The following is a 27,815-nucleotide window of genomic DNA, read 5'->3' as shown; positions in this document are numbered from 1 at the left end:
CTTGCCTGTTCACTCGATGCCAGCCCGTGTACCAGCTGTTGAACTGTTACCACCGTACCTTCCGTGGTACTGTACTTCAAGATTAAAATGTGTTCTTTTTTAATTATTTGTGTGAAAAGTATTACAAACCTTTTACAGTACAGGGCTGTATAGCTGGTTGTGTTAGTTCGGTACCTAGGCTAACTTTGTTGGACTTAGAAACAAATTGGACGTACGAACATGTTCTCAGAGCAGAACTCATTCGTATGTAGCAAACTTCCTGTATTTTAAACTTCTGTGGTTTCTTGTGTGTCAGTGAGGCCTCAGTAAAGCTGTGGTGCTCTCTCTGCCAAGAGGCCTACGTGGCAGGGCAGGGTAGGGGCAAGCCTCTCCCCGCTACCCAGACAGCCATCTGTAAGGGACTCATAAGACACCTACCTCTAGCCACCCAGGCGGTGCTAGTGGTATAAAACCCGCCTGCCAGTTCAGGAGACGTAAGAGACTCTGGTTCTATCCCTCCCTGGGTCAGAAAGGTCCCCTGAAGGAGGGCACAGCAACCCTCTCCAGTGTTCTTGCCTGGAGAACCCCATGGACAGAGGAGCCTGGTGGGCTACAGTCCTAAGGGGCAAAGAGTCGGACACGACTGAAGCGACTTAGCACAAGACGCCGGAGGTGACTGTTCCATCCCCAGGGAAGCAGGGAGCATTTTCTCTGCACACACAAACCACTTCCAAGCCACCAGAGCCCGCTCCATTTAATTAATTGTCTTTGCTGCTCACTGACCAGGGATTTGGAGGAGGCAGTAGGCTTCCTGGGAGCGGGCAAGATACTGTGTCCCCGCCAGTCTGGGAGCCACTCTTGTCCCGAGTTATCTTTACCCTCCTGGGTCCATGGACACCTTGTTGGTGGTCCTGGCCATGACAGTGACCACACGTTTGCAGCCTGCACGCCTCTCGTGAGCTGTGGCCAGGTTGGCCGTGGCCTGGGCTGGGAGCGGGAACCTGGCACAGTCGCATCCGAATCTCCTGCCGGGTGTGGAGATGGGTTGATTGCACCACGCTGGGCTCTTCCTTCTTTTCTGAGGGATGTAGAGCCCCCCTGTCTGAACTGCAGCTTAATAGCAATAATGCTATTTGTAATGCTCTGGCTAAAAGTAAAGCCATCTGTGTGCTAAATAAGAGTCAGAAGGCACGTGGAAGGATGCCGGTTCCATTTAGCAGAGGTTCTGCCATCGGTGGGTCTTTTCCATTTCCTCTTGCTCGTGGCTCTGTCGGGAGGGACTGGCAGAGTCGCTGCCCACCCCCCGCCCTTCCTTTCTCCTCTTTGTGACAGTCCTCCCCCCCCACCCCCCCGGGCTTGCTGCCTATTTGTTTTTTCACCTCGCGTCCTGCTCTGTGTTCCGCTGGCCAGCCGTGTGGGGTGCCTCCCCCGCCACCCGCCTCCCTTCCGGCTCCCTGGGAGCAGCTGCCCGCGGTCCCCTCCCCCGGGCCGCAGGACAGGGCCCCTCATGGCGCTGTCCCCGCAGCTGTGGACATGGCTGGAGGAGCTGCAGAAGGAGCTGCTGGACGACGTGTACGCCGAGTCCGTGGAGGCCGTGCAGGACCTCAGCAAGCGCTTCGGCCAGCAGCAGCAGACCACCCTGCAGGTGACTGTGAACGTCATCAAGGAAGGCGAGGACCTGATCCAGCAGCTGAGGTGGGCTGGCCCCGTCCCTGCCCACCCATCCCTGCGCCCATCCCAGCCCCCTGCCCCAGCCCCTCTGTCCCTACACCCCCGTCCCTGCCCCCATCCCAGCCCCCTGCCCCAGCCCCCGTCCCTACCCCTCATCCCTGTATCCAATCCCTGCCCCCATCCCTGCCCCTGTCTCAGTCCCTCTGTCCCTACACCCCCGTCCCAGCCCCCCGTCCCTGTCCCCATCCCTGCACCCATCCCAGCCCCCTGCCCCAGCCCCTCTGTCCCTACACCCCCGTCCCAGCCCCCCATCCCTGCGCCCATCCCAGCCCCCTGCCCCAGCCCCTCTGTCCCTACACCCCCGTCCCAGCCCACCATCCCTGTTTCCCATCCCTGCCCCCTGCCCCAGCCCCCTGTCCCTACCCCTCGTCCCTGTCTTCTATCCCTGCCCCTGTCCCAGTCCCCTGCCTCTACCCACCCCCCGGTCCCAGTTCCCCCATCCTAGCCCCTCTGTCTCTACCCCCACCCCTGTCTCAGCACCCTATCCCAGCCCCCCAGTGCTCTGAGGTCTGCGGGGCACTCTTACCCGCTCTGCTTTTTTGAACCATTTACTATAACTCTGTCCAACTAGGTAGAAAATGAATAACATCCATGCAGAGGAGACTTAACATGTCTCTCCTTTCTTTTTTTTTCCTCCTTCGGTTTTCTTTCACTCTTTTTACGATTTTTCTCTTTATGGCATTGACTAATAAATTCCCCTGGTGTCTCAGACAGTAAGAATCTGTCTGCAGTGCAAGAGACCTGGGTTTGATCCCTGGGTTGGGAAGATCCTCTAGAGGAAGAAATGGCAACCCACTCCAGTATCCTTGCCTGGAGAATCCCATGAATAGAGGAGTCTGGCGGGCTACAGTCCATGGGGTCTCAAAGAGTCGGACACGACTGAGCAACCAACACACACGATAAACTTTCTCAGAATTCAGATCTTATTAATATTTCCTTTTAACATCGACCTATTACTGACTGAAATTTCTTTACAAACCAGATGAATTTAAACCTCCCAGGACTGCGTCCTTGGGGCCCAGAGCATGCTGGTTTTCCAGAGTGTGGTAGGCGTCCCTCCCCTGCAAGTCCAGGCTCAGGCAGGCCTGGCCTCTGGTGACACTCAGGTGCTGCTTATGCGGGGAAGACAGGAGGCAGGCTGGGGTTGGGCTGCCTTTACGTGGACCCCCTGCTGTATCACTCAGGGTCAGCTTATCTAATAGTCACTGACGTCTTCCCGCGATGCTGGCTTTGCTGAGAGTCAGGCAGTCCTTCCGTGATAAAGGCTCAGTGAGCTGCTTCACACGGAAACACTCACAGCTGACCTGGTGCTGCTCTTTGTAGTAAATTGTTATTGGTCAGTCGCTCAGTTGTGTCTGACTCTTTGCCACCCCATGGACTGCAGCAAGCCAGGCCTCCTTGTCCTTCATCTCCCAGCATTTGCTCAAATTCATGTCCATTGAGTCGGGGACGCCATCCAGCCATCTCGTCCTCTGTAGCAAATAGGAATTCTTTCTTCTCCACTTAATAAGGAAGGGGGCTGAAGCTGAAGCTCCCTGGGATGATTTGTGTGGTGGCTGGCCGCCTGCTTCTGAGATAGGCTATGAGGAGGAGCGGGAGGTGTTCCTCAGCGTGTCCTGGGCCCCGGGGAAGCCTGGGGTGGTTGGGCTGGAGGGGCGGCTTCTTTTCTGAGAGCTGTAGCCCCGCTTCCTGCCGGCTCCTTCCCCCGGCCCAGCCCCCCAGCACCGACAGGGGCTTCCCTTCCAATTCCTGTTTGCACCCCCGCCTCCTCGCAGGGACTCAGCCATCTCCAGCAACAAGACGCCGCACAACAGCTCCATCAGCCACATCGAAACGGTGCTGCAGCAGCTGGACGAGGCCCAGGCGCAGATGGAGGAGCTCTTCCAGGAGCGCAAGATCAAGCTGGAGCTCTTCCTGCAGCTGCGCATCTTCGAGCGGGACGCCATCGATGTGAGTGTCCTGCCCTCGTCCAGCCCCGCCCCCCTCTGAGCCACGCCCTCGCCCACTGCCCACTCCGTCCAGGCCCCACCCTCGCCCACTGTCCCCCTTTCCGTCTGCACCAGGAGGAGGACGAGGAGGGACAGAGTGGCCCCCACCCCAGCTCGGCCCCCGAATCGGGGGCTCGGCCTTGGGGGAGGCAGGTGGGCAGCGGGCAGACACCACACAGAAGGAGAGCAAAGCGAGCGAGCTGTGAGGGTGGCGCCCAGGCAGGGCTTCTGCAGAGAGGGCTACCTTGTGCCCTAGGCTGGTCACCCTGGACCAGGCCCCCGCACAGCTGTCCCCTCGTCCTGGAGGCAGAGGCTCAGGGCAGCGATGGTCCTTCCCACCCTGTCCTCTTCCTGTCCCTCTGAGACTGAGTGCTCCCTGAGCCTGCAGTAATGGTGTTTTATGTCCCAGGAAACACCCTACCCACCCCCGCCCCACCCCACCTTTTTTTTCCCCCACAGAAATGTTCTCAGGCTGCCTGTAATTCTTATCTAAAAATCGACTATTGCACCTTATACGTGACTAGGAGAAAGGACAGGTTTCTTTTCTTCATCAGGAAGAGGCTGTTTCTTGATTTTCTGCCAGGCAAGACTTTATGTTTTTGAACTTGAGGAAGTTCAAGCAGAAGTCATTATCGCTGGATGGCGCTGAAAGTGTGTGAAACAGGATGAAAGGAACCAGAACTCCCTGGTGAGGCTGGCTTTCTGGAGCCTGAGGGCTTTATGAGCTGCTGGCAGGGGCCTGCCTGCTGCATATTCAGGTACCTCCAGGCATCCCAGGTCGCCCATGCCCGCTGGCCAGAGTCTGCAGAGCGGGCTGTCTTGTCACTTGACCTACGTTTAGGACAGAGCTGTGAGGGCAGGGGGGTCCGGACCCCGCATACTGCAGAAGACGGGTGCAGAGCTCCCTCAGCTGAGCAGACCCTCTGCCTGAAGTGGTCCTGGGTCCCTCAGCCCAGCCCCAAGTGGCAGTTTGGTATGTGGGCCCCTCCTTTCGTGGCTGCTTATCTAAACTTCTGTCAGCTTCTTATTACATTAAAGAAAGGCCTTCTTAACTGTTAACCGGTGATGACAAGGAGTTAAACTCTGCCCATGTTGCCTGGTCAAGCCTGCTCAAGGGCTTTGGTCTTGACTTTCCCATCTATATGGAGCCACGGAGAGAAGAGACACACTGGTCTCAGCTCATCGTGTCCAGCCATGGCCATGGTCAGGGTGCAGCACTGGGGGTCTCTGGGTCAGGGAGCAGCATTGGGGGGGTCTCAGGGTCAGAGAGCAGCATTGGGGGGGTCTCAGGGTCAGGGAGCAATGCTGCATGAACAGAAGAGCCTGCGTAGCTGCCCTCCTCTCTCACCTCCATTTCGCAGAAGTTACTCCTATAAACGTAGCTGCTGCTTAAATAGTTTCAATTAGGGAATACAAAGAAGCAATGAGAAGCACTATTTGAAGTATTCCTTCCAGGATATTTTGGTATTTGAAAAACAAGAAAAAGTTGGCTTTGTTTGTATTAATGCTGCTGCAAAAGGGAGAATTTTATTTTGATTGTGTTTCTTCTTTCATGAAACTCCTGTTTTAAAATGTAGTTGTTTAGTCGCTCAGTCATGTCTGATTCTTTGCGACCCCATGGACTTCGCATGGCCAGATTGCCTTGTCCCTCACCGTCTCCTGGAGTTTGCTCAGACTCATGTCCATTGAGTCAGTGATGCCATCCAACCAGCTCATCCTCTGTTGCCCTCTTCTCCTCCTGCCTTCAGTCTTTCCCAGCCTCAGGGTCTTATCTAATTAGTCAATCCTTAGCATCAGGTGGCCAAAGTACTGGAGCTTCAGGGTCAGTCTTTCCACTGAATATTCAGAATTGATTTCCTTTAATATTGACTGATTTGATCTCCTTGCTGTCCAAGGGACTCTCGAGTCTTCTCCAACACCACAGTTCAAAAGCATCAATTCTTCAGCACTCAGCCTTCTATGGTCCAACTCTCATATCCATACATGACAGCTGGAAAAACCATAGCTTTAACTGTATGGGCCTTTGTTGGCAAAATAATTTCTCTGCTTTTTAATATGCTGTCTAGGTTTGTCTTTTCTTCTAAGGAGCAAGCGTCTTTTAATTTCATGGCTGCAGTCACCATCTGCAGTGATTTTGGAACCCAAGAAAATAAAGTCTGTCACTGTTTCCATTGTTTCCACATCTGTTTGCCATGAAGTGATGGTACCGGGTGCCATGATCTTAATTTTTTGAATGTTGAGTGTTAAGCCAGCATTTTCACTCTCCTCTTTCACCTTCATCAAGAGGCTCTTTAGTTCCTCTTCGCTTTCTGCCCTAAGGGTGGTGTAATCTGCATATCTGAGGTTATTGATATTTTCCCCTGCAATCTTAATTCCACCTTGTGCTTGCTTCATCCAGCCCAACATTTTGCATGATGTACTCTGCATGTAAGTTAAATAAGCAGGGTGGCACTATACAGCCTTGACGTACTCCTTTCCCAATTTGGAACCAGTCCGTTGTTCCATGTCCAGTTTTAACTGTTGCTTCTTGACCTGCATACAGATTTCTCAGGAGGCAGGTCAGGTGGTCTGGTATTCCCATCTCTTTCTTGAAGAATTTTCCACAGTTTATTGTGATCCACACAGTCAAAGGGTTTAGCATAGTCAGTGAAGCAGAAGTAGATATTTTTCTGGAATTCTCTTGGCTTTTCTATGAACCAGTGGACTTTGGCAATTTGATCTGTGGTTCCTCTGCCTTTTCTAAATCCAGCTTGTATATCTGGAAGTTCTCAGTTCATGAACTGTTGAAGCCTAGCTTGGAGGATTTTGAGCATTATTTTGCTAGCATGTGAGATGAGTGCAACTATATGATAGTTTGAACTTTCTTTGGCATTGCTCTTCTTTGGGATTGGAATGAAAACTGACCTTTTCTGGTCCTGTGGCGAGTGCTGAGTTTTCCAAATTTGCTGGCATATTGAGTGCAGCACTTTCACAGCATTATCTTTCAGGATTTGAAATAGCTCAGCTGGAATTCCATCACCTCCACTAATTTTGTTCGTAGTGGATCAGGAACCAAAAACCTAAAATGTAAATCAGGAACCAAAAGCATGCATTTCCCCCCTACCATAGCCACAGAGTTCTGCATGGCCTCGAACAAAGCCAGCATGCGCAGCCAGGGATAAGTGTTTTCCTAAGCTGAGAAATTAAGCCTACAGTTCAGTCACAGACCAGCTAAAAGAAAGTCTAAAAGCTTTTAAAATGTCATAGCCTGAGAGCCTTCTGTTTCTCTAGAGTAATCCTGAAAATGTGAAAACCTGAGCACGTTAGGCTTTGCTGAGATTTCCTCTCTTGTCTGGGAAAATGCCCCGTCTGACTGCCCATAGCAGGCATGGCGTGGTCTCATGGAAGAAATTCATGGTACCTGGTCAGTGTTTAAAAATCATGGTACCCGGTCAGTGTTTAAAAATCATGGTACCTGGTCAGTGTTTAAAATTCATGGTACCTGGTCAGTGTTTAAAAATCCCCTGTATCACTTGTATTTGAATTGAAATACCCTTTCCATCTCTCAAAAGTGAAGCAGTGTTTCCTATAGCTTAAAATATTGGGATTTCAGTCTTCAGATCGCCCGAATAAAATCTGTTCTGTTGATATGAAAAGAACAGCCAGAGCCTTATGCTAGTATCCTGTGACAGTCACAGAAAACAGCCATAGCTCTCTGTACATTTAGAAGGAAAAGGACTGTCTAAAAATTCAGGAATACATTAAAAAAAAAAAAAATGGTATCTGAGTTATTTCTTCAAAGAATCCTGTTCAAAAAAGCCTTGCACTTTCTTGAGCTTTGTGTTTGCCACAGGTTTATTTTCTTGACTTGCATGGTGATTAACAAGCCGTAATGCCAAACGTGGAGACAGGAATTTTTTTTTCCCGATGCTCCTTGATCTTGGCCGTCGCCAGGGTTTCCTTGTGCTCAGTGAGTGTTTTTGAATCCTGCTGCTTTTAGCACATTGATCTTTGTTTATTGTCCATTTCTTGAGTGTTTTCTGAGCCTGACGTTGTCTGTGTGAGGCACTGTGGCTGAGTCTGTAACTCATCACCACACCTAATTCTTCTCCCTCAGGGTCAGAAAGCAAACAAACATTAAGAAAGAAAATTTCCCTTAGAATAGAGATCAAGGTTAAAGTTATGGTAATTTTTTTCTTTTAAAAAGTATTTTCCTTGTGACTTCTCGGTTTATGTCTAACTTGGCATTGTTTAAAATTATTAATTTGCAAGTGGATATAATAAGTGAATTAACTTATAAATGAATATATTAATGTAACATACACATACATTATACAGACCCCATAATAAAAGAAGAAATCAGGAAGATTTGGGCAATAGGAATTTGGAGAAGCCTTAAGATTTTTATTCTTTCCCATCTCACAGCTGAATTCTGTGTAAACTCTCACATTCTCAAATTAATTTCACTACCGCTTCTACGGATAAAAGAAATTAGGATCCATGGGAAATGTAAAGATAATATTTGTTCACAAGAAAGTTTTTCCTCTTTTCTGGATTTTATAATTCTGGTCATTATTTTTAAAAAGTATATCACGTAAGTTTTCAGACCTGCATAAAAGTAGCAAAAATAGTACAGCGGCTTTCCAAGTGCTTATCCTCTGAATTCGATGAATTTGCCCATCTTACCAAGTATCCTTTAGATATTGCTGTGCTGTGATGTTTTAGAGGAAAACTCTACCAGCCGGTAGCGTTTCACTCCTAAAGACTTTGTAAGTACCTCTGAAAAGTAGGCCATTTTCTTACATGACCACATCCCAAGCACCGTGCCGGTTTAAGAGTGTTTCTTTGTTACCTGCTAACACTCAGCCTCTGTTCAGCTTTCTACAAGTGCTGCAGAGAGGAGGCACGTGGGGTCTGCTCCTGCATTTGCGGTTAATGTTTTCACCTGGAAGTGTCTCTCTCTGCCCTTCTCTTTTTTTCTGTGTGATGACTCGTTGAAGTAACAAGTATCAAAAGAACCAAGTCCCACATTTTGCCTTTTTTACTTGATTTCTACTAGGCTGTTTAACCCTGTTTCTTGCCTTGGCATTGTCTGTAACCTTACAAGGTGGATGGTGGTGGTAGTTTAGTCACGGAACTCATGTCTGACTCTTACAACCCCATGACCTGTGTAGCCCACCAGGTTCCTCTGCCCATGGGATTTCCTGGACAAGAATACTAGAGTGGGTTGCCATTTCCTTCTCCAAAGAAGGTAGATGGAAAGACCCGATCAGATTCGGGTTCCTTTTGGTTCCCAAGGCTCCACAGCTGACCCCACTTGGCTCTTCCACAAGGCGGCCTGTGTCCTGTCTGGTCCCCCTTCTTCAGGGATGCTGCGGGTAGTCTGCAATCCCAGGAGGTGCCCCATCAGCCTCTCTCTGATAGTCCATTAGGTGCTGATGACCTTGACCTGAATAGGTGTTTTACTAGGATTTTTTGTTAGAAAGAAGTTTTCTAATTTTATTATTTCTACACCTAATAGCTAGATTTAACCATAAAGAGGAACTTTTCCTCATCATTTTGTGCTTGAATAATTAGTTTTCTCCTTTAAGAACCAATTTTGAGGATAAAGCTTGATTCCTTTTAATCAGAACCAAAGAGCTTTTCATTAACTTTTTGGGTTTCAGCTCTTCTCGTCTAACGTCACTGGGAATTAATGGGCTTTTTTATAGTCAGTTAATTTGATTCAGTTGTGGTCATTTTTTAGGGTCTAACTGTCCTGTCTTTGGCCAGCAGGAGCCCCATCCACTGGCTTCTGTGTCCTTCTGACGCAGTCTCATCCATCTCTTCCTCCCTGACTCGGCCCTGAGAGGTGTCACAGCAGGCTTTCATTCTTCACGTCTTGGTCCTAAGCAGATAATTTCCCTTGTCAGATCATCTCAGACCTGGAGTCTTGGAACGATGAGCTTTCTCAGCAGATGAACGACTTCGACACGGAGGACCTCACGATCGCGGAGCAGCGCCTGCAGCACCACGCGGACAAGGCCCTGACCATGAACAACCTGACCTTCGACGTCATCCACCAGGGGCAGGACCTGCTGCAGTACGTCAACGAGGTGCAGGCCTCCGGTGAGCAGCATGGCCCGCCCGTGTCGGCTGGGGCTCCACTCAGGGCGACGGCTCTGCGGGCCGCTCGCCCTGGGATTCAGGTGTTCCACCTGCTCTCTGAATGGAAACGTGCACTTGCTTTCACCCACGTAAAAGTGATGTTAGTCATTCAGTCGTGTCCGACTCTTTGCGACACTATGGACTGTAGCCCTCCAGGCTGCTTCTGTCCATGGGGATTCTTCCGGCAAGAATACTGGAGTGGGTAGCCTTTCCCTTCTCCAGGGGATCTTCCCAACCCAGGGACTGAACCCCAGTCTCCTACATTGCAGGCAGTTTCTTTACCATCTGAGCCACCAGGGAAGCCCTCACCCACATGATATGGTCACATTTAACATTATGACTAGTGTACTTCCCCCTAATATTCTTTCATGTTATTTCAAGTGGCATGAAGTTTTGTTTTACAAATGATTTATTGTTTTATCTCCATGAATGAAAAGTAAACCCCAAGAAAATATTTTCATGTCCTTTGTTTTTTTTTTCTTAGTTTACATTTTACCAGCAGATGTCACTGTAGGCTCAAAACCGTGGAGGGGACTGTAGTGTTAGAAATTTAGCAGCAACTGCATACTGCATTACTCCTGTTACCCAAGTCAGATTCTGTGCTTTCTCAAGAGTTGAACGGATATGCGGTGGATACCAAAAATAAGCCAAAGTTCGCTCGTTTATAAAGGACTTCTCACTTTGATCAGATATCAGTATAGGAGGAAAAGCAGATAGATAGGTAATGAGTTTGGTTTGATTGTGCTTAGTCGCTCAGTCGTGTCCAGCTCTGCAGCCCCATGGACTGTAGCCCACCAGGCTCCTCTGTCCGTGGGGTTCTCCAGGCAAGAATACTGGAGTGGGTTGTCATGCCCTCCTCCTGGGAATCTTTCCAACCCAGATCTCCCGCGTTGGTTTGATTAGCTGTTCCTTAAATTTGGCTTTGGACCCCATCACGCTCATCCTCTGAGACACACTTGTGTGCTCGGAGGTGCACATAAACCGCCTCTGCTGGCTTCAGCCTTCCCAGTCACGGCTTGGCCCCCGCCGGGTAGGTAGGTCAGGTTCCAGGTGCAGCGTGTGCATCATGCACCCGTTAAGAACAGGTTGAAGCGCTGGTTGAACTCAGGGCGTCCCTTCAACGTCCACAGGTGTGGAGCTGCTTTGCGACAGAGATGTGGACATGGCCACGCGGGTCCAGGACCTCCTGGAGTTTCTGCACGAGAAGCAGCAGGAACTGGACCTCGCAGCTGAGCAGCACCGGAAGCACCTGGAGCAGTGCGTGCAGCTGCGCCACCTGCAGGCCGAGGTCAAGCAGGTAAAGGAACGGCCGGAGGTCCGAGCCAGGCCCACAGGGACCGTGTGCGAGCACTGGGAAAGGGTGGCCCTACATCACAGCCCTCCTGATGTAAGGGTAGAGCACACCCCCTGACGCAGCTGCAGCTAGCTGGAACAGCCAGTGCCCGGGCAGCCGTGCGCTTACTGCTCTAGTAGAAAAGCCTTCGCCACCCGGCAGGCCGATCACTTACGAGTCACCTCCACTTCGCTTGTTTTGTCATTGGTAATCTCTTGCCTGAAACTCTGAACATGGTGCTTCCTGGGCTGAATAAATATATGATTTTTTTTTTCCCTCCCCAAATAAGCTATTATCAGTCTGCCCCAGACCACAGGCTCTCTATGGCTGGGGTCTTCTTGTTTTGTCAGAACTCTATACTGCCACCTCCCAGATAGCATGGCAAAATAAAAATGAACATCTGGAACAGATTGGTTTCAGCTCAGTGCCTGTGGGATTCCATGCCTGTGTGTATTAAGCATGTCCGTGACACTTTACCTCATGAGCCAGGGAAGCCATGGAAGTATGGATTCCCAGGATTCTGGTAGATGCACAGAAAAACACAGGTTAAGTTTGATCAGAGGGGACTTAGTGGTTGCCAAATGGCTGCCAAATGGCCGTTGTAGCCCCAGCCATCACCTCCACATTCCAGGCATCAGGAAGGGAAAAGCATAACAAGAAAGCAGCAGCACCTGGATCAGTAAAGAAACATGTTCCCCAAATGCTCCCCAAAGCTCCTGCTTTGGTCTCAGTGGCTGAAATTACATCATACCTGTAGCAAGCTGTCATCATAGCTGAGAAGTGGCTTTATCTTAAGCTCTTTTCCCCAAGTTGGGATTTTTCTGAATAAAAGCGATGAGGAAAGTAGGTATTGGGTAGGTAACCAACCATTTCTGCTATAAGCGACTGTCCTGATTGACCTTCCACACTCCCCGTGGCTTCCACAGTCAGAACTGACTTCTGGTTCCGTGATGGAAACTGGTGGTGTGGTCCTGATTTTCAGTGGACAGCAGAGTTCATCCTTTGGTTCCTGTGCTGTCTCAGCACTGACGCTAATGTGGAGGATACGTTAGTGAGATCAAGGAGCTTATCAAGCAGTTTGGTTATTCTGCATGTTCCTCATGCCCTAAAGGAGTGAAAGATGCATGTATTTTTTATTATCAGGAAGTTCTTTGCAGTAGTAGGTTTTCTACCATGTGATTCTCAGTCTGTTTTGACCCATGGACTAATGATCACTCTTCTGGATGCTCAACCTTTTTCAGTTCTCACTTGAAACTAAACATGACAGAATTAATTTTACTTTTAGTTTTTAAAGTTAAGGTTTTATATATGTTTGTGCATGTGTGTGTAAAATTTTGTTTTTTTTATTTTTGGTTGTGCCCCGTTCTTCCTTGCTGCCTGGGCTTTTCTCGAGTTGTGGCGAGTGGAGGCTACTCTCTAGCTGCGGTGTGCAGGCTTCTTATTGCAGTGGCTTGTCTCGTGGAGCACAGGCTGTTGGACGCGCTGGCCTCAGTGGTTGCCGCCCCCAGGCTCTAGAGCACAGGCTCAGTCATTGCGGTGCACGGGCTTAGTTGCTCCAAGGCTTGTGGGATCTTCCCGGACCAGGGAAGGAACCCGTGTGTCTCCTACACTGGTAGGCAGATTCTTTACCCCTGAGCCACCAGGGAGGCCCCAGAATTAATTTCAAAATGCAGCACTTAACGCTCAGATCGCACGGAAGGGAAGCAGGCAGTTGCCGGTAGGGTCACAAGGAAGTCAGTGCTCCGTGGCCAACAGGAGCCGCTTGACTGTTCAGCCCTCGGGCCGCGTCACCGCTGCACCGTGCCCGGACGCCCCGGGAGGGGCCGCTGCTGGGAGTCCCCTGTGTTGTGTTCTAGGTGCTGGGCTGGATCCGCAATGGAGAGTCCATGCTGAACGCCGGGCTCATCGCGGCCAGCTCGCTGCAGGAGGCAGAGCAGCTGCAGAGGGAGCACGAGCAGTTCCAGCACGCCATCGAGGTAGGGACCCTGGAGCCCTCGGATCCCGGCCCCTCCGGCCTCAGGGCCAGCCCGCTAGGCCCCGTCCTGCGGCCCCGACCCTGGGCCCAAGACAGCCATGCCTACAAACCTGCAGTTAGCGTATCACAGGAGCAGGTAGTCCAGCAAGTGCTGGATGTGCCCATGCCGCCAGTGTGACCTCACCACAAGGGTCCTGGAGGCTGAAGGGTGCCTCTTGCCGACCCCCTGCTGTCCCGTGGCTGGCAGGCCCCTGGCAGGAACACCTTGGCATCAGGGCGCCCAAGCTGGGGTCTTCGCTGAGGTTCCATCCATTTTGCTGGTCTCAGAGGCACAGCCCACTGCTGTGTAACCAGTCTTGACAGAGCAGGGCGTGTGCTGGGGGTGGGTTATTTTCATAGATCCAATGGATTTTCATAGATCCGTTGTCTGGCACGGACCTCCAGAGAGCACAGTTGGTTCATTCTTGGCTTTTTTTTTAACTGTGTCTCTCTCTTTTTTTTTTTTAAATCAATAGTTCTTGAAAACCTGACTTGTCCAAAGTATAAGGTCCAAGTGAAATAAAGAATGTTCACTTAGGCCACCTTTTTCTCCACTCGTTCATTTGCCTCTGGCTGCTCTTATGAGAAGGATCAATAGGCACAATACACTCGGAACATTTCAGCAGCTTTTTTTTTTTTAGAATATTGGCCGCTAAGGGTTTTTCCTACTATTTCTGAAAAGTTGAAAACCCTGCAGCCGAGACCCATGCTGGAAAATTCCTAAGGCATTTATTTCATCCTTCACTGGGCAAACACAAACAGTTGTGGGTCGGCATAAGGACTCCTTTCACTAACCTGCCGGCCGTGTTTTTCCGAGTGTCCTAATGAAATCGTGTTAACTGGAGTTGTTGTTTCCATGAAAGCAAGCAGACCTGAAGAAGCCGCAGCCTTCCCCGTGTGTGTGTGGCGTGACCCCCCAACTGAAGAGCCTCCCTCTCTCCCCTCCCCCTTAGAAGACACACCAGAGCGCCCTGCAGGTCCAGCAGAAGGCCGAGGCCATGCTGCAGGCCAATCACTACGACATGGACATGATCCGGGACTGTGCCGAGAAGGTCGCCTCACACTGGCAGCAGCTCATGCTCAAGATGGAAGACCGGCTGAAGCTGGTGAACGCGTCCGTGGCCTTCTACAAGACCTCAGAGCAGGTGGGGGCCCCTGCCCACGCATCCCCCGGGCCCGGCTCCCTCGGGCGACTCAGTCCCTGCCTGGCCAGGCATTCCCGGACCAGTCAAGTCCCAGCGTAGCAGAGAAGAGCAGCCCCATAGATTTAGGATTATTTTTGCTTATTAGGATTATTATTCCTTAGGTATCAAGGAATAACAGGTTGGAAAGGATCTGAGAAGAGACATCCCTTTTCCTCTTATTTAAATATATGTCCTGAAGCAGGGCAGATTGAGACAGGAAAATCCCCTTTCGTCTGTCCTTGTTCTGAAAAGTCCGTGTGCATCCCCATGTCCAGCGATGACCTCGGTACTCGGGCCAGGACCGGCCGCCCCTTCCGCCCCCTGACGGGAGGCCCCACTGAGCCCCACCCCTGTCCCGCCTCAGGTCTGCAGCGTCCTGGAGAGCCTGGAGCAGGAGTACAAGAGGGAAGAGGACTGGTGCGGAGGGGCCGACAAGCTGGGCCCCAACTCCGAGACGGACCACGTCACCCCCATGATCAGCAAGCACCTCGAACAGAAGGAAGCATTCCTGAAGGTACGGAGTCAGCCTTTGGGGTGCTGGTCCCTTGCTCACGGGGTTTGTAGGCCCAGGAGGGTCCACCTGAGCCTGGGGAGTGCCTGGAAGCCTTCATCCCCGCACGCCTGCAGTGTAGGGAGTGATGGGGTGACCCTGCTACCCTGGTGGCTCATACGGTAAGAAATCCGCCTGTGATGTAGGAGACTTGGGTTCGATCCCTGGGTCGGGAAGATCACCTGGAGAAGGGAATGGCTACCCACACCAGTATTCCTGCCTGGAGAATCCCATAGACAGAGGAATCTGGCGGGCTACAGTCCATGGGGTCACGAAGAGTCAGACATGACTGAGTGACTATCACCTTTCACTTTTGCATCAGCAACAAGTTAACTGATCAGAGATCTTGAAGTCTTTTTTCAGTTGTGATTTACACTCTCCTACTTTTCACAGAGAAAGAGCTAGACAGAAATCTGTGTGTGTAAAGAATGGGTAGCAGTCCCAATACCAAGTGATTCTGAACTGACAAGCAGAAACTGATGTGCTGAAACAAAAGCGCTTAGAGCTCAAAATAATCTTCCTTTGGAAATTCAGCCTTTTTAGGAACAAAGACCATCTTGGAACATGTGTGAGCCCAGTGTAAAGTGGGCACAGTGCAGGAACACCTGGGGGTCACAGGACCAGTTACTAATACTTATTCAGGAAATGTTTCCTGCAAGAGAAATTTAATCCCATTCAGGCCCAGCTGGAAGTCTTAACTCTGAGAAGGTTTAAATAAGTCACTTTTCAAGGCTGTCTTGTTATAGTCACACATGAGTCACTGGTGTGCTTCACAACAGTTAATTTTAAAATGGGGTTGAAAGGTTTAGCTACATTAACTTGTAATAGTTTTCCACCTTGCATTCTTCCACTTGTGAAAACGACCTCCTGGGTTCTGCTGGTGGCCACTCAGACGTGTTGAAAATAGGTTTGGTGTTTACTGGCCATTGTTGCTTGAAGGAGTTTGGTTTTCCTCGTGGCTCCAGCATCCTGACCTTGCCGACACCATATCCGGTCACATTTAATCATTTCTGTTTCTGTTTCATTTTGAAGGTGATCCTCTGAGCTGACAGTTATTAGAGTTATTGTTTGGTCTGAGAGAACAAATTGTAACTCTTGGAAAACTCTTAAACCTAGTGTCTGACCTGTTACGAGCTTCTCCCACAGAGGTTTTCTTTTAAGCAAATCAAGGTGGGAAAACGGAGCTTCCTGGGATCTTCAGTTACAACTGTTCAAATAGAACCTGAAAGCCCCCCACCCTGCTTGTTGCTGCTGTTTAAGTTTACAAACAAAAATCAACACAGACCGGGTCAGATTCTTTCCTTCATCTAGGATTATGTCTTTGACGTGCTGGACATTGTTAAACATTTTATTGTAGAAGTTTAAAAATGTGTACAAAAATTGAGAGAATGGATAATGAACCCCTGTGTACTGCTCACCCAGATTCAGTAATTACCAACATGTGGGCATATGCCCATCTTTCCTGGGTAATTTTAAATTCTAGGTATTATGCCAGTTCATTTATAAGTACTTCTGTGTGTCTCTAAGCATTTAAATTCTTCCTTTCTAAAACCATTGAAGGTATGAAAGTGTTAGTCACTCAGTCGTGTCCGGCTCTTTTGTGACCCCATGGACTGTAGTCCGCCAGGCTTCTCTGTCCATGGGATTCTCCAGGCAAGAATACTGAAGTGGGTGGCCATTTCCTCCTCCAGGGGATTTTCCTGACCCAGGGATTGAACCCAGGTCTCCTGCATTGCCGGCAGATTCTTTACCATCTGAGCCGCTAGGGAATCCCTCTGAAACCATTCTGTAACCACAATACCATTATCGGATCTGAAAAAGTAATAACTTATTTTATGTAAAATCCAGCAGTGTTCAAATTTCTCCAGTTGTCCCATGAATTTGTTTCTATACCTGGTCTTAATTAAAATCCAGACAAGGCCCACGCATTGATTTGATTGGTATGTCTCTTAAATCTTAGTCTAAACCTATCCTCCCTTTTTCAATTAGCATTTATTAAGTAAAGAAATGAATTATTCATACTGCGGAGTTTCCCTCATCCCAGTTCTGATGATTGCATCCTGTGGGTCACTTAGCACCATCCTGGATTCTCTCCGTTTCCCTTGGCTGGATTGAGGGCCTCGATCAGGTTCCGGTTTGAGTGAATGTGTGGGGCATGCTTAGGGCGCCTCATGGTGCATGTGTGGGGCATGCTTAGGGCGCCTCACGGCTGATGCTGTGTATTTCCCACGGCATTGCCTCGGGACACACACCGTCTCCTCCTGCTGTCTCTGTGATCTGAGGCTTTATCAGTGCCCCAGACATGGTGAGCCCGTAGCCTCCCTCGTGCGCTTCCCCATCAGCCTTTAATCCGCTGGGTTTAGCTGCCAGTGGTGGTATCCCTTCATTAGAGCTGCACCAGGGCGGTAGTCGTATCGCTCCTTCTGTCTTGGTTAGATGGAATTATTTCCTCCTCAGTTATTTGGTTACGCTAGAATAGAGTTTGGCCAAATAATGTGGGATTTATGCGTGACCGTTTCCCTCTGTTGATGATTTTCAGAATAATGAGCTGTTTCCCTGGCAACCTCTGCCTGTGATCAATGTGTTCTTGTAGCATCATCATGGATTTTAACATTTGGTGTGTTTCAGGCACTCATTGAAATCAGGTGTATGTCTTTTCATATCCTAAACTTGTCCTGCTGGTGACAGCCCCTTCCAGTCAGGCTGGCTCGGATGTCCTTTTGACATGACCCTAGCAGTCTTCATGGCTTTCTTGCTGTTTGTCATGACAGCTTATTTCAATCTGATCAGTAGAGGCTCATGGTGTATTTTTCTCATTAAAAATAAAGATACCGCAGCCCCTGAAAATGCCTAGGAACAGTGCCCTGCCCACTGATGATGAGCGTCCCTCGTGCCCAGGCTGTGGGCTCTTAGTACCGTTCACTTACAAGAAGGACATGGAGCTCCTTGAGGAAAAGATTGACTCCAGATCTGGGCTAAGCAATGGGCAAGATATTTCCCTTTCTAATATAGTTAAGGGATTTCAATCCCTTTAATCCCCCTGAACCATTTTGATTTATATTTATCTGTCTTCTGTTAAATGAAACTCTAATACATTAATGAAATTACTTATTTGACTTCTAAACATGTGCTATTGGTTGTCTGTTACCGCAGTAAAACCGTGTAACAAACCACCGTGCAGTTCAGTGGCTTAAACCAAAGGGTTACAGGCTAAGACCTGACGGCTAAGTGCATTTACTCCCATTGATTTAAGTGTCATCCGTGGCTGCCTTCAGCTACAGTGGGCAGGTTGAGTAGGTACAGCAGAGACACGGAGACTGCATGACTCGAGATCTGAAAATACATATTGTCTGCCCTCTGCAGAATTCCCAGCACGGTTTAGCCCAGCCCTCCAACTTAGAGTTTCTCCCAGGGCTGCGATCAAGGTATTGGCCAGGGATGCAGTCACCTCAAGGCTAAACTGGGAAGAAAGGCTTTACTTCCCCTCTGGCTGCGGCTCAGTGGTCACCTTCAGACCCTGGCCCCCTGGACCTCGCCACAGGGCAGCTCTCAACATAGCCGCTGGCTTCATTGGAGCAAGGGCGCCAAGACTGAGTTGTTGTTTTTTTTAATTGCAATGGGATTCAGCCTATGTATTCTTCAGACGGCAAATTGACCAGATGGACGCTTTAGATGTGTGATAGAGCTCCATGCTCCCATCAGTCGTATACACCGAAGACATGTCTGTGTGAACCCTGTGAACACATTGCTCTGCTTTGTTGCTTAGGCTTGCACGCTTGCCAGGAGGAACGCGGACGTCTTCCTGAAGTACCTGCACAGGAACAGCGTGAACATGCCAGGCATGGTGACGCACATCAAGGCCCCCGAGCAGCAAGTGAAAAGTGAGTGCGCCAGGGCTCGGCTGGCAGGGCAGCCAACAGCGCGTGCTTGGGCATCTTCTCCAGGGCTGCGTTTCATCTTTAAAAATTGTTTTTGGTGTTTTTATTTTTTTTTTCAGTTATGAAAGTATGATATCACATTTACAGGAGACTTGAAAGACACAGAACTAAGTTACATATAGTTCCACTATATATTACAATTTTTAAGTAGATAGTTAAGACTTTTAGTTGGGGTTACAATATCAAACTCTCAAAAATTTGTAGAATGAAAATACAGAGCAATAGAGGATATAGTAGACCTGAAAAGCACTCTGCACCAGTTCAACACAATTAAGATTTATACAGTTTTCACACAACAGTAAGATACAAATTCTATTCAAGTTCTCATAGACTATAAACAAGGAGACACTGGAACATATGCAGGGACATAAAACAATGTGCAAGAATTTCATGGTCTAAAGGTATTGAAGTCATACAGGGTCTGTTCTCTTATCCCTGTGGAATTATGTTAGAAATCAGTATCAAAAGATATATGAAAAGAACCCATTTTTTCAAGAGCAATGTGACATTTACCAAGAGAGATCTTTGACTTAGCCATTGAAAGCCTCAATAAAGTTAGGAGACTGAAAAATCACAGAGGGTGATTGCAGAGAAGAAAGCGTGTAAATGAGAAACTAATGTCAAAATGAGGAATTAATATCAAAGATACTGTAAAAACCCCACATACTTGGAAATTAAATGTCCACGAGGGGCTCATTATAAATGTCTTTTTAATACCATTAAAGTTAATCATAAGTTATCTTACTTCAGTAATAAAATATTTAATAAACATAGGTTTATAATTTATTGAGTCAAGTTGAGGGAGAAAATGCAACATGTTCAAGATATTTATTAACATTGACTGTTTTATTCAAAGTGAGTGAAAATATGAATCAGGGAAAAAATGAAAACCAGAATTATCTATAGGCCAATTATTTTTAAAAGTTTAAATCACAGAAATGATAAACCCGTTTCATTGCTACACTGTGTTACCAGTTTTATATACTTAAAGCATTATTAATAAAAGCAAATTGCAAAAGAAAGTTATGTAGATGGGTATCCTTTGAGTTTAAAAATCTGTAAAAACCATATACACACATTCGGAAATGCATCGAAAAAGACCTGGGAGCAATTATACTAGACTGTAGGTAGGGTTGAGACAAGTGGAAGTTAAGGCTACTAATAAAAGCCATAGAATTCTGATTGACTATTTTGCAATAAAAATGCATCCAAGTGATATATCACTTTCAACTTAATCGTAATTGTTTCTACAAGTTGAATTGGAATGACATGGAAATGGGTCCTCAGGAAATGGGAGTTGTTTAAAACTATCGATACTCGGGCATTGTTCTATCAGCTTCCATCCTCACCTGAGCCTCAGCACTGCCTCAGACAGAGGCTACAGAAATAATAGACTAGAAAAGACTTAGAGCCATTTCATTTTAAGTGGTAGGTTAATTTTTTGACAGGCTTCAAGTTTCAGTCCTAATTAGTTTCACTAAGCTAGTTCACTTTTTCAAGCAAAGAGACCATAGCAATACCAACCACCAAGCTGCGGGTACGTGCGACTCGCAGGCTCCTGCTTCTCACAGCACTCAGCAATGAGGAACTTGGTAAATGTTCGTGGAAAAGTTGTTTTCCAATAAAGTTATATTCTAGGTATCACTTATTTGATTTGCAATTCCAGTTGGGGAATCTTTCTCTAAAGTTTTTTTTTTTTTAATCTGTTTACTTTATTAACTTCTTGAGTAAAAACAGACTCACTGTAAAGGATTTTTAAAGCGTACAGACTTTATAAATACCTAACTCCTTTGCCTGTGGTAACCTCTGTGAGGACCTTTGTGCATCCTTCTGTGTGTGTAGGTGGACGTGCGGATATAAACATGCTTAGCTTCAACTCATCCATCTGGCTTTTTAGTTTTTGTGGTGGTTTTTTTTTTTTTTTAATCACAATGGGACCATATTCCCCTGCAATTTTCTTCTTTCGCTTAGTAATAATCTTACTCTATATCAGAATTTAGAGGTCTGGTCTGTTGTTTTTCTTGTCCAGCATTGTACTGATTCCGTAATTGATTTAACATGACCCCTAATTGACGTTCTCCTATGTTGCTGCCAGTTTTTGCAAGAGCATCTCGGTGCGTGTGCATCTGTACAGGTCGTGTTGGGAGCTTGTGTCAGCAACGTATCTGAAAGATCAATTCCTGGTTGAAGGGTGTGCACACCTCGCTGTCATTACCTGTCACTCAGTTACCATCTGCTGGGTCTGTACTCCATTTCCCTGCCTCAGTAATACACATACGCAGGTTTCCTCCGTCCCTCCAGCCCAGGAAGATGGCAGAAACTGATCCCTTTGCTTGAGTGAGATGAAATGTGTGTCCATACTTTTCACTGGCCACATACCATTTCATAAAATCACAACCTTCATGTTTGTATGCTTTGCTCGTTTTGCCAACAGGTTATTCACATTTTTCCCATTCACTAGTCAGTAAATTCAGAGAAGGCAATGGCACCCCACTCCAGTACTCTTGCCTGGAAAATCCCATGGACAGAGAAGCCTGGTGGGCTGCAGTCCATGGGGTCGCTAAGAGTTGGGCACGACTGAGCGACTTCACTTTCACTTTTCACTTTCATGCATTGGAGAAGGAAATGGCAACCCACTCCAGTGTTCTTGCCTGGAGAATCCCAGGGACAGGGGAGCCTGGTGGGCTGCCGTTTATGAGGTCGCAGAGTCAGACACGACTGAAGCGACTTAGCAGCAGCAGTAGCAGTCAGTAAATTAGATCCATGTCTCATATGTTCCCAGTGGTTTTTCTGGGCTCTTAATTGGTGTAATATTTTTACATGTGTACTGTTTTATTTGATCATGACAATTTTAATTCTCATATAATCAGATTGTTGTCTTACGTTTTCCTTTCTGGCTTCGTGCTTCTCAACTTCACGTTCTTTCCTCTCCTGAGAGTTTGGTTTTGGTTTTGTTTTTAACACCCATCATTTTCTTCTATTGTGCCACCATTTTGACTGGCATCTTTTTTTTTTGTAAATTAATTTATTAATTTTAATTGGAGGCCCGCTGAAGTTCCTTCTGCGGGAATGTTCTCACAGTCTCGCACAAAATACCTAATAATGGTGTTTTCCCAGGCATCCTCAGATTTCCCCAACAAGGGGCGCAGTCGCTACCCCACTGACCCTGCCGACCTGAGGGGTTAGAGGCTGGCTCAGTGTCCAGTGACCTCAGTCTTAAGAGTGGGCTGGGGCGGTCTGTACAGGCGTGTGAAGACGACCGGGCGGGCAGGCAGCGTGGCTCAGTATCTGATGATCTGCCGTGGCACTTGCATTAAAACCTTTCTAAACAGAAATGCGTGTCCTTCCCGGGCGTGCTGACCACCGCGGGCCCCGCCGGGGGCGCTCTGCTCTCTCTCAGATATCTTGAACGAGCTCTTCCAGCGGGAGAACAGGGTGCTGCACTACTGGACCATGAGGAAGCGGCGGCTGGACCAGTGCCAGCAGTTCGTGGTCTTCGAGCGAAGCGCCAAGCAGGTCAGTGCCCCGGCCGGCTCCCCGCGCTCAGGCCGCCGCCGTCAGCTGGGCAGCTGCTGACCCCGCGGTGGGGGGCGTGTCCGCCCTCGTGAGCGGACACCATTGCCGTGCCTTTCACTTAAGTTCGTTGCAGGACAACCCCACGGCCTCACGCACGTGCGGCCTCGGTGATTTTGGCCTCAACAAGCGTGCCATTCGGCTCTGCCCAGCAGTCACCATCATGATTTCAGTCACTGGAAAATAATACAGGGGTCGCTTTTTACATCGCTGTGTCTATATTTTCAAGATACAAATTGTGCTCTTTAGATAAATGGAGCTAAAGTTAAGAACTGTGGCAGTATTTCTCAGAATTCAGTAGAGTCGAAAAACTCTGCCGTGCCTTTGGCTAAGGCAGAGACATCGAGAGGGTGCGTTTGCCATATCGCCCCCACCCCTCGGAAGTCATTTTGGGAATCAAGGCCTTCAGCCCCGATGATCAGTGGTGGAGGTCGTTTTAGGGTAAAGTCTGTCTGATTGTAACTCAAACAGGAAGATTCCCGTCACTTCTCTTTGGCCTTAACAGTTGCATAAGAATCCGTAAACTGTTAGCGCAGAGTCTGGAGGGTCGGGGGCAGGGAGGGGAGGGGGCTTTCTCGGAACCCCGTGAGCCGTCTCAGTCCCCGGGGCCTCCCCAGGGCTCCTGGTCCCCGGGGACCGCGCCAGACCTGCACCATCTGCCCCATCCTCCTGGAAACTTGATGTGGGCCTGACCCAGAGTAGGCATACAGTCACAGAAAGGTTGTTTTTCTCCGCACAGGTTTCCCTCTTGGGGAACAGACTCTGTTTAATCTGGTAGATGTCAGTCTCGCTGTGGGGCCTGCTGCCCAGAACTGCTTGGCATCCCAGGGCGGGAGCAGGTTTCGGGGTCCCTGGACCTGGCGCCCTCTCCCTCATCTTGACTGACTCTCCAGGATGCAGTGATCGTAATGCCCAGCAGGGGCGGCGAGGAGTAGTATTTTTTAGTGTTTAAAGTCCACTTTCTTAACATTTTTAAAAAGAGAATCCAACCATATTTCAAATTGACAGGGGCCTGATTTGATTTCTAATTAGAGATGGTTTCATCATCTTCTCTCACACATCTTTCTTATCTCTCTGTTGAAAGACAAGGAGTCATTCAGTGACAGAGAACAAAGTTGTTCTCTTGACGAAGTATTTCCCTTGACAAAGAGTAATAATGGAACATGCTGCCGCTGTTTCCTAAAGTCAGCTCATTTGCCGAAAATTTAAGATGATTCAGTTTTTGCTGTGACAGAGGATGACCGTCAGCCCTGCGGCCCAGTTGGGCTGGGCTCTGGTCTGCACAGTAACAGCACACGTGCAGGAAATACCGAGTGTGTGGGACACGCTGGTCTTGGTGGCCCCGGCTGGCTCAAGGGTTTGGGATGAGGCCCTGGGGTTCCAGGTGGGCCTGTGGCCGGCGACCCAGGCTCTGCTCTGCGCCCCTCGGGGTTCCGAGCTGCTCCTCCCTCCCTTATCTCCACCCCTGCAAGCTGGCATTCAGTTCAGGGCTCGTTCTTGTTTCTTTTTCCCCTCTCCTTATCGCGCACTGTCGGTATCTCCCAGCCCTGGCCTCCCGTTTCTGGTGTCCAGATTTAGAGACCCCACCTCCCTCCTGGCCTGTCTCCACTGTGGCCTTAACCAAAGCCGAAGTGGACCTGAGGCTCCCCACGTGCCATGTCCCCCCGTGTTTTCCCTGATTCCTGCCTTCCCCTCATCTTCCCATCCCCACCCCTTCATCGGGTTCCTCTGCCCTCCCCTCTCCCCGTCTGAGCCAGCTCGGGAACCAGCCCAGCCGTGTCCTGTCTACACCTCTGGGCCAGTTTGCTAACCTGTGTTGCTTCCTTGCCAATTCCTTTTCCATACAGCAACCCCATTCACTTCCAGGCCAAAGACCCAGGCCCTGTGACCCCCAAGGTTCCCCGCGTCACCCTCCAGCCTCCCCCTGCCCAGGGCCCTTCCCTCCCAGCCCATCCCTTCTCAGCCCAGGAGTCCCTCCAGGTCACAAGGACAGGGCCCTGGCCTCTCCCATCCCGAGCGCCCCCCTCAGCACCTGCCTGCGTGGTAGACACTCAGGCACCCCTCCCTCTGTGAGCAGAACCGCTAGGGACCTTTGAGGGAACTGACCTCCATGGTTTCTGCCTTGATTCAGTGTCAGCATTGCTTTCAAGGTGGAATAGCCTCACTCCGGCAAAACAAAAGTAAATTCTCAGCGAGGATGGTGCACAGCAAGTTTTCTGGGTTGTGGCTTTTTTTTTTTTTTTTTTTCAAAAATAAAAGTGTTAATAGAGACAGTGATGTTTCTGTTGCTAGACCAGCAAATCACACTGGACCCAGAGATTATGAGGGCCGATATGAAAGCATTTTTGCTTTCATATGTTTTTTCTATAGTGTTCCTTTTTTAGATTCGTATGTTTAAGCAAGTTTGATTTCATTTGTGATGTAGGCCCGTAGAAGGGGAAGAAGGGGAAAAACTGCTTCCATCTAAAAACATGAAGGAGTGAATAGGAGTTAGACTGTATCCTTCTCTTGCAGCCTGAGCCTGGCCAGCCCCCCTCTCCCCAGGGGGGATCATCTCTCTCCTCCATCCAGGAGGTTGAGCCTCGGCTCCCTTCAGCCTGGCCCGGAGCATCTTACACGTAATGAGGAGGCTCCTCTGTGGGAGCCCCCAAAAGCCAAGTGGGTGCTGCCTGAGGGCCCACTGAAGGCGGGAACAGGGAGAAAGGCCTCAAGCTGCACGTTTGAAAGTTGGGCCTTTGCTCCTGCTTTCTTTTCTTTCTTTCTTTTTTTTTTATTAGTTAGAACTCCCCAGGAAGGTTCTCAAGTCCCTTGACGTGAATGTCAGTGTTCAGCAGTTCCAGGTCTCCGACCTCATGCACGCTGTGTCAGTACTCCTGAGGAATGATGTTCACTGCACGTTTACGGTCCTTTAGGTCCAAGGTCGTAAGAAACACTTGAACTTATTAGGCCTTGTGGATGCCCAAGTGACACGATCCCATTTTTCCAGAATGTCAACTTTTTCTTCTCCTTTTGGAAGGAAGTTACACGCTTGAGACTCTCGTCTCTCTTTGAGGGAGCATTTCTAGCTGGCGGGCCAGCCCGGGCCTGCGGATGTTTAAATGAGATGCTGGGAAGCCGGGCCTTGCTTCACCGCCGCCAAGGCCTGAACTCTCTCCCACTCCTTCCACGTCTAGGCTCTGGAGTGGATCCACGACAGCGGGGAGTTCTACCTCTCCACCCACACGTCCACGGGCTCAAGCATCCAGCACACCCAGGAGCTGCTGAAGGAGCATGAGGACTTCCAGATCACCGCCAAGGTGAGCCTGCGGCAGCCCCAGGCCTGAGTGGCTGCCAGGTGTTGCCCAGATAACCTCGAACCACATGTGTGTGCACGCTCAGTCATGTCTGACTCTGTGTGACCCATGGACCGTAGCCACCGGGCTCCTATGTCCATGGGAGTCTGCAGGCAAGAATACTGGAGTGGGTTGCCATTTCCTTCTCCAGGGGATCTTCCCGACCCAGGGATTGAACCCACACAGGAGACTTCTTTACCATCTGAGCCACCAGGGAAGCCTATTTTGTATAAATAAGGTCTTAAAAATGTTGTTGAAGATGTGCCTTATAAAATGGAGGAACGGGGTGAGCCAGAGGGGCTGTTAGACCTTAATTCAGGGATGATTCTGAGCCCTTTTCATGCTGTCCCCACCTGTGCCTACATTTATCTGTTTCCTCTTGTTCCTCTGATTTTCTGGAAAGCCCTACAACATCCTTTATTTTTTCTTGCTTCTTGGTCCTTTTCGTTATTCTTCTCTTATTTTCATTCTGTTTTATTTCCCAAGGTATTTTCCAAGTACTTGCTATGTTTACGGAATGCTGGTGTTCCCAGCTTGACTTAGGCGGGTCCTGTGGGTGTTTCCTTTCCTTGTCTTAAGCAGTGAAAACTGTTACAGTAGCATCGCACCCGGATACAGTAGCATCATGCCTGGCTGTCTGGGTTTGATGGTTGGCACAGTTTATGTCAGTAGCTATTCATAGGCTTATACAACTGGAGGCATTTTCACTTCCCTGCAGAATTAAATACAGCTCTATGGCATAGACAGCACGTATGACTATGAATTTTTAAGCAAGTATGTAAGAATTCACACATCGGCATGAATATTTTCTCAATTCAAATACATATTTGCAGGGCTAATTCCTTTTTTTAAAAACCACAAAACATTTTTGAGGTTTTTAGGCTTATCTTCTCAACTGGTGGTATTTTTGTTTTTCAGAGTTTTGAATATGCATTCTTTGTACAGTTTTCAGAAGCACCTCTGTTTTGGATGATTTTAAGGTTTTAGAAAAAGTTGGAAATAAGTTCAGATTTAAGAGTAGAAAATCAGTGGTCAAGCTGGGTAGCAATTGTGGTTAAAGAGTAGTCTTCCTGTAAGGTAAGAAGATTGATTTTCTCAGGTGGCCCTTAACTTGGCTTTGAGAACATATCAATGGGGAATTTTTAAATCATTTAGGATGACAACAGCTACTTTGTATCATGTCGACTTGTACTTTTTCACACTTTCTGTAGCGATTTCTGACTTCCCGTTAATCTTCCCTGGGCATTGCTCCCCCGGGCCCCGCCCCCACCACAAGCTGTAAATTCATTTTTTCGTTCGGCCTCTGGATTCTGGGTTGTGGGAACCCACGGTCTCTGTTCTGGAGGAGCCCACAGTCCAGTGGGGCTCGGCAGGTAGCCTTGGTGTTCAGTGGGGGTTTACACCCAGAGGGGCCACGGGTGCTCCGAGGGGGCTCCCACCTGCTCAGTTGAGGGGAGCTGGCCTTTGCTGCCTCTGCAGGTAAGCATCACGTCTTTGCCTTCGCTTCCTCTAGCTCCAGCACGGCTTTGGCTGTGTAATTGTTATTTTTTGTTAGTAATTGGATAATAAATACAGTTATTATGTGCATTTGATGATTTTTATTTGTTTCTTGAGTATCCTTCGGTTATAAAGATACAAAGAAAATGCCTAAGATACCACTCAAGTAGATTGAAGTTTTGCTTCTTTGCCCCAACTTAAATCCCCGTGAATGCTGTGCTCTGCTGGCCGCATGTGCAGCCAGACAGCCGTTCTGCACAACTTGGGGGATGCACCCTGCACACAGGGGTGCGAATGCCACCGTCTAGGACTGAGCATCGTGGTAGCTTTGTGCCACCAGTAGAGGCTGTACAAAGGGGCTTTCCCATTATTCCTAAATTTTCTTTTTCCTCAAACTTGGCTTGTGGTTTTTGGAAGAATGAGCAGTAAGAGGCATATTTTTGGCTCACATTTTGTAAAAAAAAATAAACATCTAAAATCATAGGTGAAATTTGACCTTTTTATTTTCCAAATACACAGAGCTGTTTCATCTATTGGGTATACGGAATTCTTTTTGCTAAGAGGAACTCA

At 48.6% G+C, this 27,815-nt stretch overlaps 1 protein-coding gene across 7 annotated transcripts in view; it reads left to right on the top strand.

Moving 5' to 3' along the window:
* Nucleotides 1-27,815, top strand: part of TRIO (trio Rho guanine nucleotide exchange factor) — a 363,545-nt gene that overhangs the window by 209,866 nt on the left and 125,864 nt on the right. For all 7 annotated transcript variants that reach the window (XM_059878913.1, XM_059878914.1, XM_024981340.2 and 4 more), the window contains 10 exons: nucleotides 1,505-1,674; nucleotides 3,486-3,660; nucleotides 9,590-9,785; nucleotides 10,955-11,121; nucleotides 13,014-13,133; nucleotides 14,125-14,316; nucleotides 14,720-14,869; nucleotides 18,672-18,786; nucleotides 22,244-22,359; nucleotides 25,590-25,712. In XM_059878913.1, the coding sequence (XP_059734896.1) occupies nucleotides 1,505-1,674; nucleotides 3,486-3,660; nucleotides 9,590-9,785; nucleotides 10,955-11,121; nucleotides 13,014-13,133; nucleotides 14,125-14,316; nucleotides 14,720-14,869; nucleotides 18,672-18,786; nucleotides 22,244-22,359; nucleotides 25,590-25,712 (1,524 nt within the window). The remainder of the gene's footprint in view (nucleotides 1-1,504; nucleotides 1,675-3,485; nucleotides 3,661-9,589; nucleotides 9,786-10,954; nucleotides 11,122-13,013; nucleotides 13,134-14,124; nucleotides 14,317-14,719; nucleotides 14,870-18,671; nucleotides 18,787-22,243; nucleotides 22,360-25,589; nucleotides 25,713-27,815) is intronic.

This window comes from Bos taurus, chromosome 20 (genome assembly GCF_002263795.3).
Source record: "Bos taurus isolate L1 Dominette 01449 registration number 42190680 breed Hereford chromosome 20, ARS-UCD2.0, whole genome shotgun sequence".
NCBI lineage: Eukaryota > Metazoa > Chordata > Mammalia > Artiodactyla > Bovidae > Bos > Bos taurus.
This window is presented reverse-complemented; position numbering and strand designations above follow the sequence as displayed.